This window comes from Podarcis vaucheri, assembly GCF_965113315.1.
Source record: "Podarcis vaucheri genome assembly, chromosome: 9".
NCBI classification, from domain to species: Eukaryota; Metazoa; Chordata; class Lepidosauria; order Squamata; family Lacertidae; genus Podarcis; species Podarcis vaucheri.
This window is the reverse complement of record NC_138767.1, coordinates 38,676,031-38,691,498: the sequence shown is the minus strand read 5'-3', so window position 1 is coordinate 38,691,498 and position 15,468 is coordinate 38,676,031. Positions and strand designations below refer to the sequence as shown.

The window sequence follows — 15,468 nt, the reverse complement described above, 5'->3', positions numbered from 1 at the left end:
GTTACTAGATGAAGGCTTTTATTGTCTTCAAAACAAAGCGCACGCTGCTTCCCTGAGCGCTCTCGGTTCCAAGAGCCCTTCCCTTTTTTTGCAGTATGAAAGGAGGGAGGACGCTCCTTCGCCCTCGATCTTGGCGCCCCGGTTTCATCTGCCTTTAATAGGTGATTAAAGGCGTGACCGTAGGATACTTTCGGCTTCCAGGCCTAGCTCACATATAATATAGATATAAAAATATAGGATTGGATGATGTTTCCAGATTGCTTTTTTTTAAAAAGAGGCAATCTTTCTCTCTCCTCTGTCTCTGTCTCTCTGCGTTTTGACTTTCTAAGCAGCTTCCTATTATCGCCACTTAATTTTATTTCCATTCTCTGCAAGTTAAATAGCGAGGCCGGGCCTCGCAGGGGAGCTGCCACGCGCCTGCAGACTAGGGATGTCAAGCAAAGCCTCGCTGCGCGAAGTTAATTTCAATTCCCGAGGAGAGTTTCACATTCCAGCTCACTGTGACCCGCAGTAATTAGCTGAGATAACGAATGATTACTTACTTATTCCTTGTAATTATCTGGATTTAATAATTCGCCGTGTAATTTATTAATAGCCTTTAAGTGAATGGCTCATTTAAGAGGGCCAAGAGGAAGTGCAAAGACTTCGTCTCGCCTTGCGCAGGTCTCTGGACAAACCCCCCCCCTCCTCTACAGTCCTTAGTCATTGGGGCTCGTGCTTTTTCGGGGCTTGTCCTGTCTTCAGAGCTATACAGTATAGTCGCCATTCTTCTTCCTCGTCTTTGCTCTTCCTCACTGTTAGCTATACTCAAGTTCCAGATTCAACCGAGTTGCAAGATTTCTGAACAGGATTCCCCATTACACATAGAACGAAAAATAAGGGGGTCTGCTAATATTTCATCCATCCCTTATGGACCAAAAAATTATCACTAAAAGAGCTATATTTTGGACAGCGCCTTTTGCTGAATTCTTTTCTTGCCAAAATACATTTGTCGCACGCTGACGCTCCCCGATGCCTGAAAAAAACTACACTATTTACTAGTTAATGTTGAGGCTTCCTTTCCTATCCTCACCAGATTAAGAAGTGAGATACTTTTATTAAAATAAAATAATCATAATGCTCATCATCAGTATCACCAACATCAACTCTGTCCTCATAGATTTAGCTTTCAGTGTTAAAGAATCAACTGGAGCAGAAATGTGTAGGTAAAACTCAGTTCTAGACAGAGAGAATGCGCACTGAAGTTCTGCTTCTTTGTTGACAATCCCCACCCCCATCAACTGTGTGTGTGTGTGTGTGTGTGTGTGTGTGTCCTTTTTGATCGACCTAACGTGGAAACGGAGAAAAATGGAACCCTATTACAGAAGCTGTCTGCCAATAAAGACGAAACTCCAGAACGCTTTGTCCAAAGCACTGGTTCGCTTTAAAAAAAAAAAAAAATTTAAGTGTGTGCGCAACTCCAATCTATACTTTCTGTGTCCACTACCTCAGCCAACTCCATCCCCGGGATCATATTTCCGTGTCTTAACAACTATCCCTAGCAGCAACTGCTGTGCCGTTTTGAGTGTTGTCAAAAATATCTCTCAGCATATGGGCCATCTGCTTTGATTGAAAGACTATCAGGCCTCCTAGGAAGCACTTCTTAGCCGTTCAAAGTGTATCAATAATAATATTTCGGTACCGACAGGCGAATCTTAAAAGGTGGCGTTACAAAGAACCGACTAACTTCTTCCTTTTAGCGTCAGATGCCGCTACTTTCTAGAAAATCGAAATAGACTGTAGCCAACAAAATCAGGGTTTTTTTTGGTCTGTATCAGTTTATCAGGCAAGGAACCTGCATTCATAGAAAAACAAGAGATCAAGGAAAACACAGTTCCTTCGAATGCCTTCCTGATTACACCTAATAAGCAAATGAAAGAGAAATACTTTGTGCTTGGAAGCAATAGGGCTCTGAATTAACATAACGCGAAGAAAGATTTATTTGATCGATTAATGGTGAAATTACACCATTATAATATGATGCATCATTTCAGCAACGAGATATCAACTCTTGTACTGTCGGCGGTGGGGGGTAGCGCCCTTTATTCTTCTCTCTGTCATATGTACAAAGCCTATGGATTTGTGTCAGCTCAAAATATTAAGTGGCTTCGTTGCCAATATTTTGCGCCTCCGTTGCAAATCTTTCCCCCTTTCTCGGTATTTTGTTTTCTTAAACGTATTTGCAGTAGGTTCGCACGTGAGCGTATATTCTAAGATCAAATGAAACTTCGTTTAGTTTGCTGAGTCCCAGTAGCAAAAAGCTGCCACATTCATCTCCCTTCCTCCACCCACCCCTCCTTCCCAGCTCGCTCCGCCGCCGCCGCCCCCCCCCCTCTCTCTCTCTCTCATTGCCTCTCTCTTCTTCGCTGTCTCCCTCTGTGAAAGGGAAGAGACAGCCTCTGGCAAACTGGCAAGATTGAACTGAGAGCAAGAGAGCGCCGAGGAGCTGTCCTTGGTGCTGAAAGCACTGGCGGCAGGGAGCAGATCGGCTGCAGTGGCAATATCATCATTGTCACCGAAAAATCAAAGGTGGGCGGAAGAAAGGGTGGAAAGGGAAGGGTGGTGAGGCTGTTTCCACTCGCTTACTTTTGTACGTAAAAAAAACAAATAAAAGATTTTTTTAAAAAATACTGGAACCTTTTTTTTTGCTCACAGACCAGTCTCTCATAGGCCACAGACCCGGCTCCAGAATGGCAATGACAAGAAGACTTCATGTTATCACCCTAACACCATTTTAGGGGGGATGTAGATAAGCTCACCAGAGCCTTAAAATTCCAGCAGAAAACAGCTCCCCCCTCCCGCCCCCATTCAAACTCGCTACATCAAAGACGTGTCTCCTTAGGCAATAAGGTTGCCAATTTGCACACCTCGGTTTGATTCCAAGGAGACACAACACACCAGATACAAAGCTTTCTATGGGCTGCTAGTTCTTTACCAGGACAGCATAGTTCTGTCGGGTATTTATATAGCTCCTTCTGGGCGATCTTTTGATCGCATGGCATCATTTAAATTTAGCTCTTGATCCGGGGCAATTCGTGGCCGCTTATCAAACCCAAGGGGAGCTACAGCAGCGGTTTGTCTGTGGGTGGTGGGGTGAGGGAAAGAAAATCTGCTGTCTTTTTTTCAGATCTTTCCCTGGGGCGTCTTCGGTCTTCCCACAGAAGTGTGTCTTGTTCTAGGTTAGGAGCACATGAAAAGTTCTCCACCTGAATATCTTGTAGAAACCTCTGCACTCCTAACCTGCCTAACCCTGTGCATTTTCATTCGAAAAGTAGCCTGTGTTCAGTAGGGCCTACTTCGTATTAAGTCTGTTTAGGATTGCAGCAGCCTACATTTGAAACTTGGCTCCGCTATTGGTTAGATTTGTTTAGCTGTGATGCTGCAGCTGATTCCCCCACCCCCACCCCCGCATGTCTTTGAAGCACTTTAAGCAGTACAGGAAATGAGGACAAATAAGCGGGCAAGCCTTTCTCTTCTTCTTCACCCCCTCTCTCCTCTCCTCCTCCCCGGTTCTGTCTGTCTCTTGATCTTGCTGCTTATGCGCTTGGCACTGCGGTGGTGGCGCTGAGCTCTGGGGACTCAACCTGCCCTCGTCATCATTCCCAGAGTCCAGCTACGAAGACGGGCTAATTGAATAGCTCCCTTCCAAAGTCCCTAAGCGCCATAGTCATTTTCCATGCCCCGGGTTTTTTGCAATCTGGCTATCTACAGCCACAATACACTGAAGCCCATCAAGGAAATGTTATGGAATTACATACGATGCGCAGGAGGAAAGCAATAACGTAATCCTTGCAAGGTCCAGAAAATAAATGCCAATACAGAGATCTGTGGTTCTCTCCTAGTCTGAATACACGCCAGGAGTTTGAAATACTTTGGGTCAATAGAAAGGGCTGCTCAAAGAAATAACTCATACCTTGACTAGCTGATCCTAAACCCAATGAATTGAAAGTAAGTCCCACTGATTCCAGTGAAATCTGTTTCCAAAGAAGTGAGTTCGAATTACAAGTCTCTGTAGCGTTTTGGAAAGAGTTCAAATTCAATAACACAATCTAAAATGAGGAGGGGGGGAGTGGGGGGAAGGAACTCGGGAAACAGGTTTTTTTTGTCAATAAAACGTTAAAATCTTTTTTTTTAATGAAAGACAATTCAACAACATTTTAAATAAATCAATACATTACCATAATAAATAAACTTTCTATTAACAAAACCAAAGAAATCGTCATAATGTACAGAAGTAGGACTTCAAAGAGCCTTTCGAACATAACAGCAATGCAGCGAAATCTGTAAGAATATAACTGTATGTGCGTCAATTCTGAATGAATTATTTACAATACACAACGGTACCACAATCTAAGCACCTCGGGGAGGGTTTGTTTCAAAAGAGTTGTACCGAACAATGTGAATTTACAAACAGTGCATTCTCCCTTTTTATCTCTTGCGCGCCCGATCTCTCTCGCTCTCCTTTGCTCTCCCTAATATCGTTTTGGCTTTTCTACAAACAAAACCTCCGAAAATAATGCAAAAGCGAGAGAAAAAACACCCTCTAGCAATCAAAGGAAATAAAGAGTAACTAGGAGACCCGAACACTGACGAGAAATAGCGTTGAAATCTAGAACAGATAGCTACTTAGATGAAAGGAAATCTAAAAGCAACGGAACCCACCACCCTGTCGCCTACTCAAGGGGCGTCTTTTTAAGCAGCGTGTGGTGGGGACGATCTGGGGAATCCCCCCATTAAATATGTAACGCAGTCAACAAATACCTCCTTGGACAAGTGAGTCATTCTACACAAAGAACGCAGGACAGCCACTATAGAGTGAGAACGCCTTACAAATATTTGCTGGAGAAACAGTTTCAATTCAGGTGAAAATATACAGATGGCCAAAAGGATTCCTCCTTCTTAAATAGTAATAAAAAGTTTAAAGTTCGTAAACGCTACCAACCAACGGAAAATAATGAATTTACACTAACCATACTTTTTTTCCTTTTAACTTTTTTTTATCTAGACTTTGATGAAAGAGGTGCAATTAATTAGGATGAGCACAAAATGAAGTTACTAGAGAGATAAATCAATAATTTACAAGGGGTTGTTTGGCAGTAATCTAATAATAGCTCTTAAAAGATCTGTGAACACAGCAGGATCAGCGCTTTCCTTCCACATTATCACTTAAGAGAAGGAAACAGATAATAGCCACAGTAAAAATATATATATATTTATAATATGCAGTGTAATCGCAGAAAACCTGCCATCTTATTTTTTAAAAAAATCAAAATACTTTTGAGACGCCTCTCTTACGGTATAAGTTTCAACTCTAGATTAAAGTTTCAGTCTCTCTAATCGGTTTATTATTTTTTCCTGAAAAATAGCTGCAAAGGGTACTCTTACATCTGAACAAAGACGATGTCTTTAAGAATAAAAACAACTCTTACTTGATACGTCTTCAGTCCTTTATAAAGATTTCTTATCTGCTTTCACACAATCAGTCTGTCTTTGATGCCTGCTCAAAAAGTCTGAGCTTTCAAGTCCAATTATTTCTGCTGCCAACTTTCTCAACTTGACAATTTACTTCTCCAGTCAAAGTCTCTCTCTCTCTCTCTCTCTCTCTCTCACAGTGTGTGTGTGTGTTTCAGTCTGACCCTCTTGATGAACTCTGGCCTCTTCCTTTCTCTTCCGGAAATCGAAGTGGAAAAGTCTCCTTGCAATGTTAGTGTTTACTTATTATTTTACTTTTCTGGGGTTTTAAAAAAATTTCTAAGCAGAAAGGTTTCCAAAGGCTCTAAATCCCAGCGGAATATTTCATCCGTTTCTGTTTCTGTCTCTGGTTACAGAACCAGACCCGAACCACGTTCTTCTTGAGATCCAGTTTCTCCGCGATGGCCGCTATTTTTTCCGAGGAAGGACGCGGCTGGATGGCGAAGTAGGCTTCCAGGGACCTCTTTTCCGGAGCCGCGATGGAAGTGCGTTTCCTCTTCTTCTCTGCGCCGTTGAAGAGCTCCGGCTTGGTGAGCTTCTCCCGGTGCGATTTCTCCGCCTCTTCCAGCCAGGCTTGTAGGATGGGCTTGAGGGCAATCATGTTGTTATGGGACAAGGTGAGCGACTCAAACCTGCAGATGGTGCTTTGGCTTAGGGATCCCACCCCGGGGATCTTGAGGTTGGCCAGGGCCGAGCCCACATCCGCTTGAGTCACCCCCAGCTTGATCCTCCTCTGCTTGAACCGCTCGGCGAAGGCTTCCAAGTCCCGCGGGTCCGCGTCCACGTCGCTCATGCAGCCCATGTGCGAGGGCAGCCCGTGAGCGTGGGCCATGCTGAGAGCCGCCTGGTGCATGGGGTTCATGCTGGCCATGTGGGGAGCGTGGCCCGGCGTGGAGACCACCGAGCCGTCGGGGCCCGTCATGGCACCCAGCGCCAGCCCTGGCGTGATGTGTTCCAAAAGCTCCCCTTCCAGCGCCTGGTGGGGTTGGTGGTGGTGGTGGTGGTGATGGTGGTGGTGGTGGCTCCCGGACAGGGCAGAGGGGTGGGAGATGGGCACCGAGGAGGAGGAGGCGGCCGACGTGCACGGGATGGTGTTCATGGTGTGGTAGGTGGCGTCGGGCTTGAAGGGGCTGTGGTGCGGCGGGTGGTGGTGGTGGCTCTTGCCGGGAGAGACGATGTCCACCGCAGCCAGGGCTTCCGCGCGGGCCAGCAGGCTCTCGTCCAGACCGCCGAAGATGTTGCTCTGCAATTGCAAATAGAAGGCACACATTACTGCTGCCAAGAGGGAATTCGCCTCCTTGCTCCTCGGGGTGCCATCCGAGGTAGCCCAGCCCTGCTCAGAGAGAGAGACGGGGGGGGGGGATGAGAGAGAGATGAAAAGAGAAAAGGAAGAGAGAAGAGAGATAGAAATAGGGGGAAAGAGAGAGCTGGAAAGAGAGAGAGAAATGGAAAAAGAAATGTATAGAAAAAGGGAGGGAGAGAGGCAGAGAAGAGGAAGAGGGAGGAAAGAGAAAGTGGGAAAGCAACGAGGGCAGAAAGAAGGGGAAAGAAGCAGGGGGGCAGTCAGGCAACTCTAACTCTCTCTCTCTTTCTGACGCTTCCCCCCCCCCCCTCCCAGCCCGGCTCGGCAGCAGCATCGCAGGTCGTAAAAATTCATGGCAGCCCCTTGGAAGCCTGCGCTGGGTTTGGGGAGGGCGGGAGGCGCGCGGGGTTGATTTGCTGCCTGGCCATGAAATAAACATGCCGGCGGCGCCTGGGCTGCCCCCTTCCCACCCTTCCCGCACTCGGGAGCGACGGAGCGACCTACCGGCGGGGTGGGCAGGCAGGCGCGGCGCAGGGCCTCCGAGGTGCTGTTGCTGCTGGTGGTGCTGCTGGGCGCGCTGCTGCGCCCGCCCGCGCCCCCGCTGCCGGCGTTGGAGATGCTGGGCGAGCTGGCCGACGGCACGGAGGCGGCCGCCGAGGAGGTGCAGGGCGACGCGGAGTGCAGGGCCGAGTACTTGGCCTCGTGGAGGCCGCCGCCGCCGCCGCCACCTCCGTGCGCCATGCCGAAGGGCTGCTTGCTGTTGAGGGACATCATCATCATGGTGGCCGGCGGGAAAGGCGAGGAGGCGAAGAGGCGGGAAAAGGCGCGAGGAGAAGTTGCTGCCTCAGCGGCCGCCGCCGCCGCCCCGTCAGACTGAGGCGCCTCGCCGGCTCTCGCGTCCTCTGCCTGCCCCTTCGGCGAAGCCTCTGCCTCTCGCCACTCTCCGCCGTCCAACTGCCCCCTCAGCCGCCTCGCCGCTGGCTTTTTACTCGCCTCGCCCCCCCCCTCTCGCTGCCTTGTCACTAGGACGCCCCCCAACTCTTTGGGGAAAGTCCCTTCCCTTCCTCCTCCTCCTCCTGCCCCTTCCCTGCTAGTCCTCCTTGCCTGCCTGCCTTCCTCGGCTCTCCTCAGCGCCCCTCCTTCCCCTCCCCAGCGCCTCCCCCTGAAGCGCCAGAAGCCCCTCGTCCCGCCCGCCCTCCGCTGCTCCCGGCGCCCCAAGAAGCCCCCTCCCCGCCCAGCCCAGCCTCTCTCAGCTCGGAGCCCCGGCAGCTGTTGCTCAAACTGGAGCAAGAGCCCCGAAGCGCTGCCTTCTTTCTTCGCCGCCGGCTTCCCCTCCCTGCCCGCCCAGCAGCAAAAAGAGGGAGGGAAAAAGGCGGGAGGAGCGCTCTAGCCTCGCCCTATTGTTCCTTCCTCGGCGGCTGGGACGCCGCCTGAGCGCTGGGCTGCGGCACACCTTGGCCTGGCAGGTGCCGAGCGCGAGCCAGCGAGACCTCCGCGTAACTGGGCTGAGCGAGTCTTTCTGTCTCCCTCTGTTTCTCTCTGCTCGTCGCCCATTGGACGCGGGCTGACAAGGCGAGACGCATGCGTCCTGCGAGAGAGCCCGCGCGTGTGTGACTGCCGAGCGAGGGGCTGGAGGAGCGCGAGGAGGGAGACGGAGAAGGGAGCGAGGGATTGTATGAGCTGCGCGTGTGTGTGTGTGTGAGAGAGAGAGAGATATTAGACGTTAATGCTAAGAGGGAACCTGAAAGGGATATACTGTATCATCACAAATATGTTGGCAGGATGATGTGTGGCGAGGGGAGGGTAAGTGTGTGAGTGAGGGGACACGGGGTGGAAAAGTGCGAGAGAAAATGTCCTGTGGAGAGCAAGTGAGGGAGACCTCGTTGCTGGAGAGAGAGGGGGTCCCCGTGAGGCCACGTCGTGGTCCTTTCTGAGAGGCTGAAAGAGGAAGGAGAGAGCGGACTGTTTCGAAGCATAGCAGAATGTGCGTGTATTTGTGTGTCTCTGTGTGTGACTATAGTTGTAGGTAGATGACATACAGTATTTGGTTGCGCTTTTTTCTGCCTCTGTGTGGAGTCCATAGAGTAGTGCTGTGAGAGAGAGTGTGAGAGTGTGTGTGAATATAATCTAACCGTATCTATCTCCCTTGGCTTGTGTTCATACGTTGAGGCAGCTCCCTGGTTGGGGCTGTTGCAATATTGTCGCGAGGGGGCTGGGGAGAGACAAGTCCACCCTTCTTCTTCCACGAGGCGGAGAGAGCGAAGGGAAGGAGGGGTCTGGAGAAGGGTGAAAGCCTTTCCATTCGAGTTATTATCATTCATTAGCCACCGCGGAGTGGGGGGGGGTGGAGGCAGTTTGCCCCGAGAGACTTCACTGCGCAGGTGCAGCGGGAGGAAACCCCGCGCTACACACCCGCTACCCCAGAGACTGACTGGCACGAGTCCCTTGAGTTGCCGCTGGCGCTGGTTTTTATCCTGCCGCGGTGGCTCTTGGGAATTGGAATCCTGTGCCGCTCTCCTCCTCCTCCTCCTCCTCCGAAGTGGGCGCGTGCCAGAGGGTGGTGCCGTCGCCTCCCCTCGGTCGCTCCTCCGCACCATCACCTTTGTTTGCCGTCTCCTGCGTCGCGCTCTGCAGGCTGGATGAAGCTGCCCGCCTTCAGGGGCCAGGCGCTGCGGGAGGAGGAGCTGCTTGCTGGAGGGGGTGCGAAGGGCGGGGCAGAGCAGAGCCTGGGACCAGCTGATGGCTCTGCTCCCTGCCAGCCAGCAGCCTGTCTCCCTCGTGCCATTGCTTTTCCGCTTGGCCTCATGCAAGAGTTCCACGTGGGATTTCCACGGGTGCCATGGACCTCTCCAGGCTAGCGTGACACTAGGGGGAGGAGATGCCCCCAAATGTTCAGACCATCCTCCTCTTTCACCTCTTGCAATCCGGCATCTTAGTGCCACCCAAAGCCGCATGATGTTCTGAGCCCAGCCAGTTCCTTGGCTCTGTCAGTTTTATGATGGATGGGTTTCATATTTAAAATATATATAGGTGTGGGTGGGTGAGTGTGTAAAAGAGAGGGGGGGGAAGGCTGCTGAGTGACTTATTTCAATACAGCTGGCCCTTTTGTGTGCCTTAATTTTACACTAGGCGGCTCCAGCAGGTTTCTCACCCCAAACGATAGGCTTCGTAATTTTCAGGGAAATAATAATAATAATAATAAAAATCCATTGTATCAGCTCTCACTGTCGCCAGCTCAGAGAAATGAAATAAATCAAAGTTAAAAGCTTGAGTATCATTTAATTATTGTGCGAACAGCGCTTGGAAAGGAGTGGAACAACATCTCTAAACAAATTATGGCCGGGCCAGGAAGGAATTATTAGATTGAAATTTCATTTAGGCTCGGGAGACACAGCGCTTCAATATGTAATCTGTTATGCCTCATCTGATTTGTATGCTTAATTCAGCTTGACGAATTTATTAGTTTTCATAATAGTAAAAAAAAAAAAAAAAAGAGCAAACCACGGAGCAGCACTATGGGCTAATGCATTGTGTGTACTATAAATTGTATGTAACCGTTGAAAGGCTGAAGTCTATAGAAATCTTTTATTAATGGCAACATAGAAAGGGAGCAGATTCTTGCAAGCCTTTAAGGAGTTCATGTCAGCCCTCCACAGGGCTGTCTCGGTAGGCCATTAACATATCGTCATACTAATTAGGCTACTTCATCAGTGATATAATTTCAAACTTTAAATTATGTTCTAATTAACAAGGGTTGTCCAATTTGCTTAATCTTCAAAAGGCTTTTGGCTTGTCTAATTAGTCTAAACTATTGAGCATCTCAAACGCCTAATAAAAAGATCTGTAGATAATATTTTTGTATTTTCATTGAAAGAAGTTTACAAGGGACAGTTGAAGGGCAGAGGTGGAAAGCAGGTTTCTCTAGCCATCAGCCTTTGGATTGGCCAGTCATATTCCATATTTGTGTTACAGGTCGAGGAATCCTAAGCAAGCAATAGCTGTTTAACATTGCATTTCAGGATACTATTGAAAATTAAAAACAAAGGCTGAGGACAATTATGCTTCCCACAAATCAGCCAAATAGACCTCAAATCAAATTATCTTCTAATTTTCTAACAGATAATTAACAGGGCATTCTCAATTTAATACTTAGCTCTCAAGTGAACTTTGAGTTTAAAAACCCTCTTTTAAAAATATTTAACCCCCTGTATTGGGTTTAATTACTTGCACTAGTTGTTTTAATGTATGCTGTCACATGGGAGAACTGAGAATGCATATCGTTAATATGAATTAATCTTGATTTTAATAGCAACTGACAACTGATCTCCAAAATGCTAAACACTTGTCACCACTTCCTATGGTAAATAAGGGATTATAATATATTAATGAAATAAAGGGAACACTCGTGAAATAAGTGGGCAAAGTTTGTTTGGTGCTACGTTTAGCTAAGATTATTTAAACACTGCAGTCTCCAAGGCCTCCTTTTCCAAAGGTCTGGGCAGAAGGGAAATTACTAAATCCGCGATACTAATGTAGATTAGTCATTCACGCTCTTTTCAGCAAAACCTTCTCCCCTCAACAGTATGTGACCTATATTGTCTGCTATCCTGTGTATCGTTGGGGGGACAAATCCTACTGAAGCAAATGAGACTTAAGCCGCCCAATTCTGCTCGGGAATGGAACTCTTGTCATTAAACATAGATTCGTCTGTAGTTCTGATATGTAGCTATAAGCCCTTTTTTCCTCCGTGAGAAAACACATAGAAAGAAACAAAAACCCTAAGTCACCATTCATATAGCTTCCTTCAAGCCCACGTGACAAAAGTCAGCCAAAAGCGGACAACGTAAACAAGGTGCTAACCTTGCACCAGACATTTTAAAATCTCTTAGTCACCACAAAATACTCTGGAATAGATGCGCACCATATAATGTAATGTTGTAGTTTGCACTTTGACCTCTGTGAAAGGGTCGAGTCCTGACTCCTGGCCTCTCTAAGATCAGTGGGAAATTGTTCGTTGGATGGGATGTCAAATGCTTGGGAAAGGTTCCCTTGGATAGTCATGAGAAAACAGAGTTGTAGGAGAATTCGGAGGTCTAAAGAGGCGACTGTTGTCTCATCATGAACCTGATTGGTATTGAACTGACGACGTATTCACGACTTAACAGTTTGCCTTCCAACAGGAATATGTTGTTCTGCATGTTGAAGATGTTATTATTTTTAAACGCCAAGCAGGAAATTAGGTTGGGTTCCCCACATCAGAGAGTCTTTGGGCGCTTCTGGATTTGGAGGCCTCTTTGTCTAGTAGCAGCTTCTGCCACCGACTGGCCTCAGACAGATGTGAAATGCAGCTGTCCCAGAGCAGCGTCAAGCCCTCGGGTACCAGCGCAAGGCTGCCTTCGCAAGCCTTCCAAAGCCATTAGTCTTCCTGCAGGCTCTGCGCACAAATGGACTTGCCTAAATAAAATTAGAGTCCCCCTTTCATTGCCTGACCCACGCAGACATCTGGGGAGAAATCACTGTCGCCTCTCATGTATCCCTGCTCTGATTTATGATTAAAATTTAAAGCAACACATTCATATTTTACCGAACCTAATGCGCCGGATGAAATTTTAATCCATTAAGATGCAGGCTATACTTTAGGAAGTCCTGTCTTTGTTTTTCAGCAAGGAATAGAGAGTTCGGTTATGACCAGGGCAGTTATTTATCGAAAATGCGGCTGTCCGATGCCCTCCCTGTTTTATATTAATGAACAACATTGCTTAGTATCTCCAGTTTTATTTTAGTGCACGGGAATGTTCCTCCGCCGCTGCCTCCCCCCACCCCGCTCAGCCCGGCTTTCCCAGTCAACAAACCTGCTCTGAGATGATTTATTCAAATAATTTGCTCGTTTTCTTTGCCTAACACCGGCAATCCTATGGGGAGGAATGTTGCGCGGCACGGCTGCCAGGGGATGACAGTTACTGGCTGGTTAAGTGAAAGAGTCAGAGCTGCGCTCGGGAGTCTCTGCCTGGCGTGAGGGAGAACTTTGGAAGGCGCTTCAGGACCCTGGACAGCGCAGCGCGACCGGCGCTCCTTCTTCCTATTGGCAAGTGCGAAAGGAGAGCAAATAAGCGCACCACCTTCCAACCCGCAGGAGATCCGCCTCTCTCCCTCCTTTCCTTGCGCGCGCGCACACACAAAACACAAACAGGAGTAATCCTGAAGAGAACCACCTCGGCCAACACGCCGGTTCACGCTGAGGCCAGAATCATCCTCTCAAGGTGCTGTTACCTGAAGACAACTTGGAATATTATACTAGCACCGAGCGGACCTTGTTCAGGTCAAGTGTTGCCTCGCAGGATACCAACCCCTAACATAGCCGAGATCGAGAAAACAGGAATGAGCTGTTCGTTGTCTGTTCTGCTGGTTCTGCATGGAAATCCGAAGGCTCGCTTAGAATAGCTCCCCGCTTCCTGTTGAGAACCTGCGATCTGAACAGGACTTGGAGAGGTCCGAGTTCAAGCTCATAGCTGAGCATTGGGTCCACTGGAGGTTCCCGGGCAGGTCATCCCCCCCCCTTTACAAGTAGGAAATGGTCAACAAGGCAGAGAGGGTGGGGGGACTTGGCTTATGTTTGAACTTTTGTCTGCCATGAACTTTTTGGGCAGCCGTGGGAAGAGCCACAAAGTGAGTCTCGGAGCACCTGCTGATAAATGGGTATAATCGCGATCTATTTCACAGACTTTCTGGGAAGGTTTTGAAGACGTTGTGAAGCAGTTATACACACATTAATTATGCTCGGATGCAAGTCCCACTGGGTTCAAAGGAAGTGTGTTTAGGATTGCAATTCTAATCTATGCAGGCTTCCTTGGCTGTAAACTTGACCCCAGTGGGGCTTCCATAAACATGCATAGGATTGCACTGCACAGCTGTAGTCCCACGTACAGTTACTTGGGACTATGTCCGACTGAATTCAGTGCCGGTTACTTTTGAGTAAACATAGAATCGTGTTGTAAGGTGCCAAATAAGGAATAAATTCTGCTAATATTTAATCTACGCCGAAACCCGTAATGATTAGTCTCCCTGGACAGAGTTCGGATTACTGAAATTATTTTGCCATCTCTAAACACTGACGAGTTCACCTGTGTTTTTGTTACTCCTCATATCTACCTTCTCAAATTGCAGCCAAAATCCAGGTATGAAGGACCAACCGCCAACCCCCCCCCCCGCTTCCTGAGCAAATTTCCCTATAAGCACCTTCGCCATATTCAACGTTTACAGCGTCCTCCTGTTGACGTTTGCCCTGAAGCAAGTTCCTCCGAGTTCAGAGGCGCTCTCACGTTGAAGCTGAGCGACTCCCTTACCAGGGGCGGGGCAGTGGGAGCGGAGTGCCCTGATGACTTCTCCCTGGCGGGTGAATGTACCTTTCCCGAAGTTAAGTCAAGTCACGAAATCAAACTTAAGGCACGGAACAATCAATGAAGCTTTTTGCAATCCGTGGCGCCTTGTGCTTCCTGGCACTAACAGAAATGCAAGAAATCGAAACTTAATTACTTGAAAGAAATCCAGAAATCCCTCTGCATAATTTATCCGGGAGTTCTGGGGAGAGTTTGCGTTGAATTGTATGCATTTAAACTTGGTGCCTTCTCTCTCTCTCTCTCTCACACACACACACACCAACAACAACAACAACAACAACAACAACACGCGCTGGATTTGTAAACTACTGGTTACTGGACTTCATTCTAAATCCTAGGGAGTATTTACATGCTCTTGTTTACGGAGCCACTTAGCACTTGACTAAAGTATTTCTCACCGATAACTAAAAGATAAAATAAAAGTGATTTTTAACAGAGGACACCCCCGCTGCCGCGGCTACCACCAAATATATGGTTCTTCCCTATGCTGGAATTTCAGTTTAGCCGCTAGTCTGTTTTACTTATTCTTCTTGGCAGCCTTTTCATTTGCTTAGGAATTCGACAGGGAGTGAGACAGTCTAAAGACATCCAAACGGTTCCGAGGATGGAGAAGTCAGACTGCTGGGCAGTGCAAGCTTTCGGGTTCCAAAGAAGTCTTCCGTAGAACCAATTTTGTTTGACTAGAAAGCTCGCTGCCCTGCGACACACAGTGGGCTCCTTTAAACTCCTTTCTGACTTTCTGGCATTCTAGATATCCCTGACCTGAGGCTTTGCCTCAACGGGAGTTTGGTGGTGGTGATAGGGAGTTTCGAAGCTTGCAAGAGAACGATCAGTACATTCTTTCGGACTGTGGAAAGAAGATCATCAAACCGGTGCTATGAGCTGGAATCGCGGTTTGTGTATTGGTGTGTGTGTTTTAGCAGTCCCCCAAATCGCCCAGCCCCTCTTGCATTCATCAGTGGTACCCGAGTATCCGCTGCTCAGAGTCACAAACCAACTTTTATGGCTCATAGAATTTGAACTGATGTTATGGAAAGATGAAAAATGCATGGGAGGGAAGGAGGGAAGAAACTCCCTGGAAACATCAAGTAGATTTTTATTTAACTCACATTAGTGAAAATACAATGTAAAAAGTGAAAGGATCTAACAAAACCATTAATAATTTAAAAAATAATTAAAGATAGTCTGTCCTTACTATTCATAGCCATTCAGCACCTTAGACAAAGAAAGTGGAATATGCTTAGCGTGAGAAGGGAT

General features: G+C 47.8%; 1 protein-coding gene across 1 annotated transcript; it reads right to left on the bottom strand.

Annotated features, from left to right (window-relative positions):
• Positions 1–4,226: 4,226 nt before the first annotated feature.
• POU4F2 (POU class 4 homeobox 2) lies at positions 4,227–7,922 on the bottom strand. Its single transcript, XM_082237836.1, has 2 exons — positions 7,319–7,922; positions 4,227–6,754 (listed from the first exon to the last, which is right to left on the bottom strand). Exons 1-2 carry the CDS (start codon positions 7,592–7,594, stop codon positions 5,816–5,818), a joined length of 1,215 nt encoding a protein of 404 aa, XP_082093962.1. The 5' UTR covers positions 7,595–7,922; the 3' UTR covers positions 4,227–5,815.
• Between the last annotated feature and the right edge of the window lie 7,546 nt (positions 7,923–15,468).